This window comes from Cervus canadensis, chromosome 2 (genome assembly GCF_019320065.1).
Source record: "Cervus canadensis isolate Bull #8, Minnesota chromosome 2, ASM1932006v1, whole genome shotgun sequence".
Lineage (NCBI taxonomy): Eukaryota > Metazoa > Chordata > Mammalia > Artiodactyla > Cervidae > Cervus > Cervus canadensis.
The window spans coordinates 71,650,295-71,665,725 of NC_057387.1; the positions used below are offsets into that span (position 1 = coordinate 71,650,295).

Consider the following 15,431-nt stretch of genomic DNA (forward strand, 5'->3'; position numbering starts at 1 on the left):
GAAACTGTAAAATAAGTATATTTTGATTTGATAATTCTTGAATATAAAAACAGTAATTTTCAAACACAACAAACTTACCTGCCTCTGTTTTATACATTGCAGTTTTTTGTACTATTTCACTTGATAAAATCTTTCCATGATTACAAAAATGTTTGAAAACCATTGATCTAGTGGTCATTGTATTGTTATTCAAAGCAGTTCAAGTGGTTTCAAAAGAACACCAAAGAAGGTAAAGCATAAATGCTCTTATATATTTACTTTTGAAGCGTTTAGTTATAAACATTTCCAATTCCATGTAACAGAAAAAAAATAAATTTTCTTTGTGAAAATATGATTCATGGAATAAATAATGGTTTTAAATCAAAGTTCTAGACAAAGTGTTTTGTTGTTCAGTTGATATGTCATGTCTGACTCTTCGCAACCCCATGGTCCATAGCCTGCCAGGCTCCTCTGTGCGTGGGATTCTCCAGGCAAGAATACTGGAGTGGGTTGCCATTTCCTTCTCCAGGGGATCTTCCCATCCCAGGTATCGAACTCACGTCTTTTGTATTGGGAGGCAGATTCTTTACCACTGAGCCACCTCGGAAGCCCTAGATAAAGTAGACCTGAATAAAAATAAAATATGTACGGTTTTGAAACTTTAAAGGGAATTTCAGATTATAGTTTTGTCAATTGATATTTAAGCGTCAGTTATCTGAGAGTTTTGAAGTATATCTATACTTGAAATCTAAATCACTCCACAGATCCTTCAGATTTTCATAAAAGAATAACATTTTACTTCATAGCTAAAGCTTCAGTGTTTGAAAAAATAAGAAATTCTGTTTATCCAAACTAAAACTGAATTATTATTCATCTAAATTTCAAGATGAATGTTATTTTATTCAAGTGCCCCATGGTAGGGTAATAGCTATGTTATGGAAATAATAGGGCATAGCCCAAGTAATGTATTTTAGAAATTTATAAAATACATTTAAACTCAAAAAAGAAAAAAATCATATATTCACAAGTACTACTGTATCAAACATATCTGTAGGCTGGCTAGGAAAAAAGGAGAGAAAAAATAAAGAAGAGACCTGAGAGAACTCACAATTGATATCCACTGCTTCTATTAGGTGCCAATCCACTTGAAGGCAGCTGTCTTATGTAAGGAATAGTCTTTTCAAGTATAAATGCTAAGAATGCTACCCAAGCCATAAGCAATGATTTAGAAAGAGTAAGAGCTCCTAAAATCATCACTGATGCTTGATTATAGCTACATGTCCTGCTTTAGCCAATGGAATGTGAATGGACATAAAATGTGCTATGTGTGAACAGAAGTTTTCGTTGAATTTGAGTGGGTCAGTTTGGCCTCTTTCTCCTGATTTCCACCAGGAGAACAACGCATCCCTTTGGCCTGGATGCTGGAATGAGGAGACTGAGTGGACAGACCCACGCAGAGTTGCCGCTGCTCCATACTTCTGTTAAGTGAGAAATAAATATATGTAGTTGTAGGCCACTGAAATGTTTTGGGATTTTTAGTTACCACTGCAAATGCCAACTAGAAGAAGGGGTAAAATAATATTTTATTCAGTTAAGCTACAAATTGTTGGTTACTTGCAGCTGAACACATTCCTAAACAATATATCCATAATATGTACATAAATGAAAGATTATCATTTCACTTATATATGCACTCTCTGGGCATCAATCTACAGTGTATCTGAACTGACAGAGCTTAGCATCAGGAAATTACAAATGTGGAAAGCTCAAGGAAAGAGGCAGTTCAGGGAATAATCTGCAGATGTGTGTGGCCTTGCCCAGAGAACTTCACAGTATGGATACCTGGGTAGCTACAGGGCTACAAGAGGGCAAGAAGTGCTTCAGATGGGTTGCTTAAAATAATGTATACCAGCAGTTAACAGCCTTCCATTCATCTCAGACAACCCAATATAAAAGGACCAGGAGTAAACTGTTCTTCCCAAACATTAAAGAATAACAGAAAGAGGTGGAAGAAATTAGTATTCAGAAGGAATGGATACATATTCGTGTTTTCTTTTCATGCCAGAGAATAATTAGCAGGAAACCAAGAGAGCAATATCAAGTGAGTCATTCTAATGCATACCCAATTATCATTTATTTGAAAATTATTTTTCTTAAAAAGAGGTTTTAATTATTTTCCCTATGAAATTATTCACTACATTTCCAGTAATTTTATATAGGGATGTTTATGTTTATAAATTGACATGCTGATTCATGCTTCCTCAATATGTCAGTCAGTTATTCAGGTTCTATAATATTAGTGTCAATGTTCTAGTTATGCCTGAATAGATTAGCTCCTTATGTAGGATTCTTCAGACAATAAAATACATCTCTATGTGTCCAGTTATTCCTATCAGAAATTTTGGAATGATCCTCAGTTCCATACTTTTTCTCGCTAGCTCTCTCCTACTATCAATTTAGCAAAGAATACAAGAGCTTCTACAAGGCATACTTCACTTTTCTATCCACCTCTCTCCATTTCCATGACTAAAATCCTAGCACAAGATACCTTAATCTCTTGCCCAATCTACTGTAAATATCTCCTGATTTATAAATCCCTACTTCCTCTCTTTCTTGTAATGAGTTTAAAAGCAGCACAAGAGATCACTTAAAAAAATCAGTAAGTTCAGATCACTCTTCTGTTTAAAAATGCTTAATGACTTCACACTGGAGATAGAATAAAAATTTTAAATTTTTAACCAGGTCAATAAATTCTGAGATGATCTTGTTCACGCCTACCTCATATTATAGGGCTTTCCTGATAGCCCAGTTGGTAAAGAATCCACCTGCAATGCAGGAGACCTTGGTTCAATTCCTGGATCAGGAAGATCGGCTGGGGAAGGGATAGACTACCCACTCCAGTGTCCTTGGGTTTCCCGGGTGGCTCAGCTGGTAAAGAATCCGCCTGCAATGCAGGAGAACTGGGTTCAATCCCCGGGTTGGGAAGATCTCCTGGAGAAGGGAAAGGCTACCCATTCCAGTATTCTGGCCTGGAGAATTCCATGGACTCTATAGACCATGGGGTCCCAAAGAGTTGGACAGGACTTTCACTTTCACTTTTCACCTCATATTATGCCAATCCCTCCCTGTCGCCTAACATTCTGCCACACTGCATATTGCCCTCCAATGAACCACCTTCAGCTGTAGAGTCTTTGCGTACACCATTTACCTTAGAATGCTCTTTCTCCCTCTCTCCTGGCTAACTCCTATCATCTTAGACATCTTATTTAAATATCAGTTCATCAGAAATTCTCCTTCTCCTGCTCAGATCCCTATTATATTCACTCTCAGTACTTTGGTCTTTTTCTCTTATCATAACTTGAAGTTGTATATTTCCAGAATGGTTAGTTTCTTAATATCTGTCTAAGCCATTTGGCTGTAAGTGCCATAAAAACAGGAGTCACACTTGTAATCAGTCTTGCCAAGCATTGGGCATGGTGTGGAATAACAGCACAATAAATATTTAGAATAGATGAATGAATAGACACATGAACTTGGGTAAAATGTACTAAATTGAGAAAATATTGCAGATTCTAGCAGATATGGTAGAGTGTTTTCAATTACAAGTATTCTACCAACAAGCTATAGAATTAACACATATGTATCTTTCTGGTTTCTTCAATTTGTTATGAATCAGGGGAACTGCTGCTGTGTTGTACAAGAATGATATCAGAGCTCTTAGATTTTAGATGTATCAAAATATGTAAGTACATAAAATCACAAACTGAGAAAGTCAAAGTGCTTTAAGCATATAAAAATGTCTCAAGTAGATTGATTTTGTATCTTTTAAACATAGTTTTTAATTTCCATAATTTTAATCAATCATAAAATACATTGTTATATTAAAATGTAAACTAGAGGCATGTTCATATAACAGTCCTGTAATTGTGATTCCATAAAATGGACATCAGGATTCTTTCGATAGAATTTCACTCAATGAATTTGAAAGGAAGGAAAGGCTAAGTTAAATTTAGTAACAAACAACTCCCCTAAATCTTAACAGAAGAACACATTCACGCTTGCTCATGCTACATATTAAAAGGGATGACTTAGTGCAGTTGTTCAGAGACCAGGCTGATGGAGGCCCCATCATGACACATGTGTCTATAATTGCTATTTGAGGAGAAGAGCAAATAGTGCACTAGGTCATAAATACTTCTACTCCAAAAAGGTATTCCTCAATTTTAGCTCCTGTGGCATTGGCCTAAGTAAGTCACATGACAGCCTAACTGCAAAGAGGGACTGGAAAATTAAATCCTATGATAGTCTCAAACAGCAGAGAGAAGAAGAAACCCAGAGGAACCACACTACAGGCTGCAAGAGTCAGAGACATTCAGATGCGTAAGTGAAACCATTCATTCACACAACGTGCATTTTTTCTGCACTATGCTGTGAACTAGGTAGCTGGGAATAAAAAATCAAGTGTGTTAGGTCTGGAGACAGCCACTAGAACAATTACTTGAGGAAGCTAAGAAGGGGACATATTCACATTTTGAAGAATCCCTGAAAGACCAGTTTAGAGTGCTCTTGGGTGATCTCACAAATCACATGAGTTAAAGGTTAAAGGTTTGATCTTTTTTTTTTTTAAAAAGGTTACCAAAGAACCCTAAAGTTTCATTATTGTCTATATATTTTCATTTAACTAGGCCCTCTAAAAAAGAAGGTACCAACTTAACAGTAATCTTTACTCAGCTTAACGATAAATTTCTCACTTGTCTCAGATCCAGAAGAGTATAAACCCTTTTAAGTAACATCAAAGAGTTTTTGTTGTCTTCCTTTTCAGTGTGAATACTGGAAACTATTATATTACTTTTATACAGTGAGCCCACTAGACTATAATTCTTGACTCATTAAAATGTTCTACTTTTTATACCAAAATATACCATTTTATCTATTATTAAACAACATTAAAAACATTAAGTGACATTTAAGACAAGAATATATTCATCCATATTCCTAGAATCCAAATTCAACTTTTCTTTTTTCGGCCTTTCTATTTATTTTCACACATTATCATACAAAGAAATTCTACCTGAAAAAAGAAGATTAAGAATATGTTCCATTCTAAAAATCATGGATAAATCTACATCTGCAAAGAAGACACGTACCCTTGAGGTCTGGGGCCGTCTCAGTCACACGCAGAGCCCAAAGGGGTGACAAGTACATCCTCAAGACTCACTGCAAAGGGACTGATATTACTCCATTTGCAGCGGGCATTATATCACGTATTCACAGCTGAATTTATACTAATTAACAAATAATAGAGAAGGTATATGGGATTCCCAGGTGGCTCCATGGTAAAGAATCCACTTGCCAATGCAGGAGACGCAGGAGACATGGGTTTGATCCCTGGGTCAGGAAGATCTCCTGGAGAAGGAAATTGCAACCTACTCCAATATTCTTGCCTGAATAATTCCATGGACAGAGGAGCCTGGTGGGCTACAGTCAATGGGGTCACAAAGAGTCGGACATGACTGAGTGACTGAGCACCCTGGGCTTGGCTCAGGGGGTGTATTTAGAATGGGATGCATATAGAGTGTACTGAGGACTAAGAGTTTGATATATATACAATTGTATTTAGAAAAAACAAACATTAAACACTTTATACAAACAGTGCTCTTTTTACTCAATAGCACATTTTAGACTTTAAGACAAATGCATTCTCAGTTACACATCTTCCTAGTTTTTCCAATATATTTTTGTAAATGAGCATGCACCCATCTGTTAATTAATATATTTATTAACTATTAATAACTATTTAGTAACTATATTAATAAGCATTCATAAAGCTTATTTTCTTCATAATTTTATATAGAAAATAAATATGTGTTGCAGTTCTAGTAGTTTCTTTCTATACCAAAGTACAAAAATATATCACCTTTGCACCTCTTCCCTTGTTCATTTCCCACTTTGGCTTACTATGTTTGTTTCAGCAGCTTGCTTTTTGTCTGCAGAAAGCAAACCTTAGTTTTATCGAGATAGAAAAAGCAAGGAAGTAAGAAAATAAGCAAACTAGCAAGCAAAGAAGCAAACACAAAACACCCTCACTCCTTCTAGTACCTGTCTAAATAGCATCTCTTTAAATAGCATTGGATATTTTGTAAGATAAAACACGTATTAATATAGAGGTAATTGAAACCCTGGATGGATAAAGGTTGACATCTTGTCTTATCTTTAACACCCAGTCTTAGGACATTCAGATTTTGTCATGTAAAATGTTGTGTGGGATTATATTCACAGATACAGAAATATGTTCCGTTCTATCACACCCACAAGTCCCAGAACAGTACACTGAAAGCTGGCATGAATAAGACCCATTCCACAAATGAAAAGCATAGCTAATCTGCTGATAGGCAATGAATTACTTCAGTCACTAATTTTTTCTTCAATTTTAAATATTATTACTATGCTAAAAAATTTCATTTGTCTTTTAAAAATAGTTATTAGATGTGGCTATTGGGTACATATTGCTAAATAAATATGTTTGTTTGTAGATATTTCTATATACCTTAATGTAAGCCAAACACATATTTTAAGTGAAAGTGTTAGTCGTTCAGTCATGCCCAACTCTGCGAATCCATGGACTGCAGTCCACCAGGTTCCTCTGTCCATGGGATTTTCCAGGCAAGGATACTGGAGTGGTTTGCGATTTCCTTCTCCAAGGGATCTTCCCGACCCAGGGATCGAACCCAGGTCTCCTGTACTGCAGGCAGATTCTTTACCGACTGAGCTACCAGGAAAGGCTGTACATCATAATTTCAAAAATATTTTATAGCTGTTGTTAATATGCTTTGTAGTAGGTTCAAAAACATCTTGCCTTAAGTTTCCCAATAACTGAAGATTCTAGATAAAATGGATTCAGAATTTTAGCATTAGAGAAAGCATTAAACAAGAATATTTGTTTCAAATTTGTCTCAAGGAAGAACAGAGAATTCCTTTCTTTAAAGTCATAACAGTCAAAACATAACAGATAAACATATTTAGCAGCAAGAGGGAACTTATTATTTCAAAGGGCCCTTCAAAATATAACTTTGTAATGCAAAAAAATTAATAGAAATGAGTATGCTTTTAAATGTTCCAGCTGTATCATATTTTGCTTTCCTCATTAAAACCCTTTCCTAATCAATATTCAAGGCAATGTTTTACAGAAATGCCTAACCTCACTTTAAGGAATTCCTGATTTTTGGTAAGAAAAATCATTGATTAATGCTTTAATGTAATTAGCAAATTTAGAAGGAAATTAATTCATTTAAAAGGAATTGAACTTTTTCCATCATCTGATATTTAGTTGGCATTATTCTAAATAGATCAGTAATTTTAAAGAACATTTTATTTTTCATTAAAAAGAATATAGTATCAAAACTTAGAACTCTTTAATATTAGTGAAATTAATTCCATATTTCTTAAATAATGGTACCCTTTAAAAAATAGAATACTTCATAGATGTTAAATGTATAGAATTAAACTGCCTAGACAGTCAAATCAAAGTGGAAAGATAAGGCAATTTTCCAAAACACTTAGGCCAAATAAAACCTCAGGCCAAAATAAAATGAGAAAGAAGTGTATTTTGGGTGGGTCATCCTGTTGGCTGACTTCATTAACCTAATTCATCAGATTAAGGTTCTTTTCCCTACTTTCCTTTGCTAAGGTATAAAAACTTCAGTGGTTCCCAGGGTATGGTTTTAGAGGCAGAGGTTGGGAGTGAAGAGCTCTGGTTCTATTTATGTTTCTCTCACCAACATATGTGTAACCTTGTACAAGAAAGCAAACTTATCTGGACTTATCTGGACTTAGTTTCCTCTTTTGTAAAATAAGACCCTCTAAAGTCTTTTCCATCTCTGAAAAGTTATGAACTCATGAGATAGTAAGATGACAGCTACGTGAGAGTGCTTATTATAAAACAGAGCAATTACAGCTATATGTGTATGTGTGTGGTATGCTCGGTGTTCAACAATATAATATTACCCTAAGGATATTGCTAATATTTAACAATCACGGAAGTTGAAATAGGTATTTGATTTAATTACAATAGCTTTTATAATTGTCTTAAGAAATTAATTACACTTGAAGTAGGGAAGAAAATTTTTTTCACGCCTTGGGTTACATCAACTCAGAATAAGACCGGAGTAAATACTCAGTGTGATGTCAGTGCTAACACTATGAGGTTTGAGATACATCTCCATCCTTCATAACTCTGTAGGTTGCCTACTCATGATAAGAACTGCAATGGTGAATGTACTGGATGCAAAACACTTAATCAGTTAACACTTACGAAGTCTATTATTTGCACTGTTAAATTATTTTAGCTACACCATTTGCGTTACATTAATTCTTCAAATTCAGCTGACACATTTTAGCTTTGTGTCCATTACTCACCTTTTTAGTGCAACAAATACCCTCATAACATTTAGTCACTATTTCAATAAGGTTCATGCCTTGCCTTTCCTTCCATTAGCAAATAATTTGATAATGCAGACAGCCATCTATAAAATATTTTTCCACTACACAAATATATCTTTATACCTTTCAATATCATAATAGCATAAAAGCCTATTTTTTTTTCTTGGGGAATTAAGTCAAATAGCTTTCTTAGACTGTTTTTCACATCTTTTTCTCTGTTAGCTCTGTATTCCAGAGTACCACTTTCTTTTCTTTCTCCCTGTGAAAATCTCATAATGATTGTACTTACACTGTCAGTATTTTTATTTTCAGGTCACCTACCTCATCTGTATTGTATAATTGAAACCTATAGCTTCTCACTTCTTCTTATACTATCTTACTTCTTGAAGAACACAAAATTTAATTCTCTCTCTCTGAAAATACACACACACACACACACACACACGTACGTACGTATCCTGAAATTCCCTTGTTCTTAACAAATTTGTTATTCTATCACCTTGGGCCCAGTATCACTATTACCTAAAGATGCTCTCAAAGTACTGAACTTCATGTACAGCAAAAATATACTGATGTAACTGAAGAAACTGCATCACTAAGAAGGAAGTAAATGAAGTCTTTAAACAATGTTAAGCATCTATTCTAGTATTAAAATATTTAAACCGATCATGCCAATGCTAATACAAATTTTAATACTTCATCTCTGGTAACTACTATTGCTTCCATGTTTATTAAAGTAAAATAATATTTTTGTATAGAGATTTTAAGTAATTTATCTAGCAGTAAACCATATAATGAAAGGGAGTATATGCAGGAAATCCTCTGGGTTATTAAATTTATTTAATAATTTTCCATGTGTCATTGAATGACAAATGATAATTTTTCTGTTATGGTTAATAATTTAAATAGCATACATGATACCTCTCTAGGGGTTTATATATCAAATATATCATCACTGTTTCAAAGTAGATACGACAGCTATTGATCCAAAATTGCTTTATTGAAAACTTCCTTAATGTGCTTTTATATGACAGGTTCTAACAGTTTATTAAATTTTTCTGTCATGAGTTAATTATGCCAGGAAGACAAGCAGCAGTGTTTTCTATACCAATATTAAAAGGTGGCCGCCAAAGTAATGAGGTGCATTATTGCCAAATATGTTGATAACTGTGAAAAGTTGTTTCAAAATATTGGTTTTTTTATTCATTAGGAAATAATTCAATGACCTACAGATTTAAGTTATTTAACAAGTACCAATTTTTGCCTATGAGGGAGAAGACATGGTGTGGAGGGAAAGGTACAGGAGACAAATCTGAATTTAAATCTTCATCACCTTCTATTTAATAGCTTTGTGACATGGACTTATCACTTCTGTCTTTGAATCTAAACATTCTGATTTTTCAAATGGTGATAATATTGCTTCTTTAAAGATTATTTGGAAATAAGCACCTGACTTAGGAACTGGTAGTTGTTACTGTAATTATGCACTATGTTAAGAGAAGCTAGATGATCAGGGTTGGCTCTTGGACACAAAAGCTCATGAATTTTAAGCATATTAATTAATTCCAAAATAGGAAATAAATATATTTCCCATTTAAATAGCATACTTTGAAAGCATATTCCACCACTACATATAACCACATACACACACACACATTACTACGGAAAACCTGATTTGCACCAAAAAGTTTATGCTGCACTCCTCTAAAAGGTACCATTTGTCTTATTATTTGCTATGTATTAGAATTATAAATTACAAATTATTACTACTTCTATTTTCAGCATTAAAGGAGACTTGTTTGTATTACCAAATCACATGTTAATTTTGGAAGTATAATACTTTTGGTTTTCTTAATTTTCTTTCACTATCTTAGGATAATTCACTAGAGTGTTTTCTATAAAAACATGAATATTTCTAATGATTAAAACCTGATTCACAAAACATGGCTAAAAACTTTGTAAAGGAAAAATATTACTGATTTCTGGCCATTATTTTTCAAATATTGTTGACTTATGGTACCACTTTTAAATTTGAGTTTTCATTGACAATTCATGAATCAATATTTTAACATATGTACAAAACCTATCATCTAGGAATCTCTTTTCTGATTTTGTAGTTCCTCAGAGTATACTTTAATAGCAACACTATATGGTCAAACTGCTGTTTGATATTAAAATTACAATTTTTAATCCTGAGTCATTAAAAACCCTCCATTGAATACTGATGTAGTAAAGAGTTTCAAAGAGAAAAATGTCAGGGTTCTCGGAAGATCCTAGAATCATCTTCAGTATGTTCTTCCTTGGAGATATGAATCACTTATTGGTCAGTTGGCTTGGCACAAACTGAAGGTCTATTCTCTGTCATAGATATGAATTAATGTTCCCCCCAAAGTCATCTTGCAAATTCATGTGACTGACTAGATCCAGCCAAAAAGAAATGTGGATGATACTCTACAAAGTAGCCATTGTTACTGGAGAGACCCAAACAAGTAATGTCTTTTTATCTTTTATTAATTATTATACTCAACAAATAGCACATGTTCTCTAAATGAGAAATTTTCCAAAAAATATGAAATAATTTATGTGAAGGAAAAAAGGGAACAAGGATCCAGAAATAACTCAGATGGTAATTTATTAGTAGTTGGTTACTCTTTGTGTATTCTGTTAATTTGGGTATGAAATAAAATGATAATATCATCGAAAGAGGGATCCACTCATTGACGCAAAAGTCATCAAAAGATAAAATTATAGTAAAAAGTGGTGTAATTTTGATACATCAACATATCTTCAAATTTCAAGTGTTTTAAAAAGGTGAATATTTTAAGTCATTTAAAGAAGCTAGGTTTTTATATCAAGTATTACCGTGGACTACAAACTGCAAATGAGAGAGATCTAAGAAATGCCCTGAGAATTAACACTATGTGGATAATACTGTCATTTGAAGATTTTATAATTGCTAAAAATTCACTGATATTAATTTCCATCTTTGCAACTTTTAAAAAATAAAAAACACACCAAAATAGACACACAAAACACTTTTAGCTATGCTTTGAATTTTATAGAGGAAGCAGAAGAATTTAAAGCTTACAAACAAAAGTGAAATGGGATTTTAATTAAGAAAATTTTAATGCCAGCCTAAAGCAGCCCTAAAATTCAGAATAAAACATGGCTACTGTAACAGAAACAGGTTTATTTCTTTAGGAAGTGGTTTCTAATTCTGAAGCTGCAAATGTGCAGGCACACGTGATGGGGAATGTAAGGGTTGCCATGGTAAGTACACATCTTTTCTTGGACAGTCGAGTATTTTTAAAAATGCATAAAGAACTTTCACTTCATAATATGTCATGGAAATTGACTCTGCTTTCCTTACCAACATGTTAGTATGATGCAATGCAACACAGTACAGAAATAACCCACATTTTAAAAAACTTCAGCCCATTAAGATCGCTTGTAAAACATGGAGTGAAAAATGAAATAAAAAATCTCCAAGTCGGAGAACTAATTAAATGGTGGGTCTAGAACAAATTCTACTTCCATTAAATTAATAAATAATCACACCTCAGGACATTCCACAGGCCTGATACATTCCCTGGGCGTCCAAATGCAAACATCACTAAACATCACTCTCGACATACTTTGGTCATATGCCTTATTTTTAAGGAAAAATAAAATCATTCCTATATTCCCACATTCTCATTCTTTCCCCCGTGCGATCAACGGTTTCCAAGAAGCAGGGAACGGACTCTGCTCTACTGTCTTTTGCACAAAATCTCCTGGAGGTTCTCTTAAGAGTCTGTGAAGTCAGCTCTAGACGCCTGGATGGAGGCGTGACACTTGGACTGGAGAGGTGGCAGAATCTGTTGAGAAACGCAGCAGGTTCTGAGGCGCTAGAGAACCCACGTGTACAGGGGCTGGGGAACTTTTCTGCCACGTCTCCCGGAAGGAAGGTCTCACTTTTAAATAGGGGGCTAGCGGGGCGAGGAGCTGGGTGGGTGGAAGGTGGGCAGTAAAATAGGAGAGGTGGCGGCGAAGCAGAAGGTTCAAACCCTTCACAGGTATCTACTTGTGCTTCCCCACATTCTAGTCTCTCCCTCATCAACTTTATTATTTTTCCGTTTTACAGGAGGGTTTAAGCAACAGGGATGCTGAGCATCTCATAGGCTCAGCCAGGAACAAAGAAAATCGAGTTCCTAATACTGTATCTCTCCCGTTGGAGATCACGTGTCCTGCTTTCGCTGGAATGCACTCTTCTCGCCCACGCTATAAAATCTCTATTGTGCTTAGAAATTTTACCCACGTTAAAATATGCTCACTTATGAATTGCTTTTTATCTACCAAGAGAACCACATTGCAACGTACACAGGTACACATTTACGTGGTGACCCAGTTACCACTGCAGGTGAATTCGATGTGTTGAAAGTGTATTGGGGAAGTAATGGAAAAGAGCAGGTGGAGGATCTTCATGTCTCACTGAGCGCACCCTCCCCTCCCCCGTTTTCTAATTTCTTTTGAAGAAGTTCGAAAGGAACGTGGGAGTCGTGGGAGTCGCAGATGGTTCCTTTTTGAAGCCGATTCCTCGGAGTTGTGAAAGTGACCCCTTCCCTTCTCTGCCTGGCGCTGCGCCCTCTCGCCCAGCCCTCTCGCTTTGTGACTTGATGGGGAGGAGACAGTAAGGGAGAGGGCGGAGGCGGGTCCTTTATGCAGCCCTGATGGCCAAGAAGTAGTATAATGAAGCAATTTTGCAGCCATCTCCGTTATCATGAAGTCACACTATTTTTAAAGACATTCTGTAAAAGTCCCATCCCCTTATTCCCATTCTTGACTCTTCAAACTGTAAAGACAGGAGACCCTTTGGCACCCAATTTAATTGTCCATGAGCTAAGGTGCTATGATTACCCTGATGCTAATGTGCTTTCCTCCCTCTTTCCACGTAGGACCCAAAACTAGTCCTGCATCCTTAATGACTCTGAAAGGAGGATGCAAGATGCTGAAGGGGGCCCAGCACTGGGATTGGCAATAGTGCTGCTTCACCAGCTTCTCCGAGCAACACAAAGGAGATGTGTGGGCTGGAGTTGTCTAGCTTAGAGGAAAGGAGACATCGCTTTCCCTGACTCCCGGGAAGAAGGGCTTCGCTCCATCGCTCCCCCACTTCTTTTGGTCCTCCAGTCTTTTACACTCTTTCTTCCCCTTTATCCCCTCCCCAAAACCCCACCCTATCCTTTCATTTCCCAATGGCCTAAAGGTCTTCTAATTGTATTTTTCAAACAAATAGGCATCACACAGTAATACTACAGCTTCTAAGATAAAGGGACAAACGTGACCTGCCACAAGTGTGTGTGTGTGTGTGAGCGAGCGAGCGAGCGAGAGAGAGAGAGAGAGAGAGAGAGAGAGAGAACGAATATCAAACGAGCGCTTCATCCTTCAGACACCTCCAGAAAAAGCTGACTGGAGATATTCAAGATAATAAAGAACTATGATCAACCTCAGCTCAACCGTCGGTCTCAGCATCAGCACCCAAAATCGCTCTTTGCCTTCCTTTTCGCAATATGTAACCCTTTAAGCTCACCCGCCAGCCCAGGCCACTCGGCACTCCCCAGCACCCGCAACAGCAAGCACGCGATTCTAAATGCCCCGCAATCGACCACATCCTCGCCACCTCCGCGGGCCACCCGGCAAGCAGCTCCCAGCGAGCGCTGAAGGCTCGGGTTCTCCTACCCGCCCCTCGTTCCGTCGGCCACCTGGGTCCCTCACCTAGGGCGCTCACTGTCGCTGCGGCCACAAGCGGCGAGGCCCCCGCGACCCCCTTGGCCCCGGAGCAACAGTATCCTACTCACATCGCCGGCGGGAGAAACTGCCCATGAGGTTCCGGAGAAAGTGAATCGTGCAGCTGCCGAGGGTTATTCCTTAAAGTGTCCGGGGGTCCGCAGTGGAGTGGGCACGAGGTCCTCGGAGGAGAGGAGGGGTGAAGCAGGAGAAGAGAAGGAGAAAGAGGGGATTCCAGGCAGCTGCCACGTTAGACCATGATGCTGGTGCCCTTCAGGTGGACAGCTGGAGAGGTTTCCGCGGGAAGCGGCCGAGGGGAAGCCCGAAGCGCTGGCGGGGGAGGCAGGAGCGCATCCACTCCCCAGCTTCCGCCTGCCTTGCGCGCCGCGCAAGCGACCGCAGCAGCAGAGGCGGCAGCGGCGGTGGCGGAGGCGCAGCTCCCTCCCCACCCCAGAAGGCTCCACAGACAATAAATCCCGGGAGGAGAAGAGACGAGCCGAAAAGGCGAATCTTGCACCCAACTCCGTAACACCCCGTGCCCGCTGCCGCGCCTCTCCTAGGCGAGGATCCCCGGGGACCCGGGAAGCAGCGGGCGGTTCGGCGGGGCCGTGCGCTCCCGCGGCAGCAGGCGACGGTGGAGTGGGCGGTTGCAGGTCCCTCCGGTGAGAACTCGCTGCCCAGGGGCTGACTGTCCGTGGCTTGAAGCCCGGGGTTCTCCCGGAGTGGGGTCCTCCTCGGTGCAGTGGCTTGGTGCACAGGTGCCTGGATTGGCAGGCGAGGAGGCGCTGCTCCTGGCTCTTGGCTGTGTCTCCCTGCTCTCCCCGCCCCCTCTCTTATTTTTCCCACCCCCTTTTCCGACGACACCAGCTGCAGCAGCCTCAAAGTGCTAAAACATGTCAAGGAGATTTTCCAGCAATAGGGGAGGGGGTGACCACTTCCACAGCCCTCGGCTCCTTTTCGGGATCCTCGCCTGCCCCTCTGACCTCTACTCGGGCTCCCCCAAATTGTGAGAAGCAAATTCCCAGTCCGGCGGAGTACTGAAATGGTCGCCTTCTCCCGGCTCTGGCTGTTTTTGTCAAGAACAGGACGACTGGCCGAGCTCTCCGGGTTCTTTCAATCGCCCGCTGGGCTCCAAGCAGGTGCTCGAGGCACGGCGCCGCCGGGCAGCGCGCGGCCGCCGGCTCTTCCTGCAGCTCGACCGGCCCGTGGCGCTCCGGCAGCCCCGGCGCGGCGTCTTGCAGCGCGGGCGA

The 15,431-nt window shown here is 38.6% G+C and overlaps 1 protein-coding gene across 3 annotated transcripts in view; it reads right to left on the reverse strand.

The window, feature by feature from the left end:
* LRRC7 (leucine rich repeat containing 7) overlaps window positions 1–14,354 on the reverse strand; it is a 577,609-nt gene extending 563,255 nt beyond the window's left edge. For all 3 annotated transcript variants that reach the window (XM_043460998.1, XM_043460997.1, XM_043460999.1), the window contains exon 1: window positions 14,253–14,354. In XM_043460998.1, coding sequence (XP_043316933.1) covers window positions 14,253–14,254 — 2 coding nt within the window. In that variant the 5' untranslated portion in view covers window positions 14,255–14,354. The remainder of the gene's footprint in view (window positions 1–14,252) is intronic.
* Between the last annotated feature and the right edge of the window lie 1,077 nt (window positions 14,355–15,431).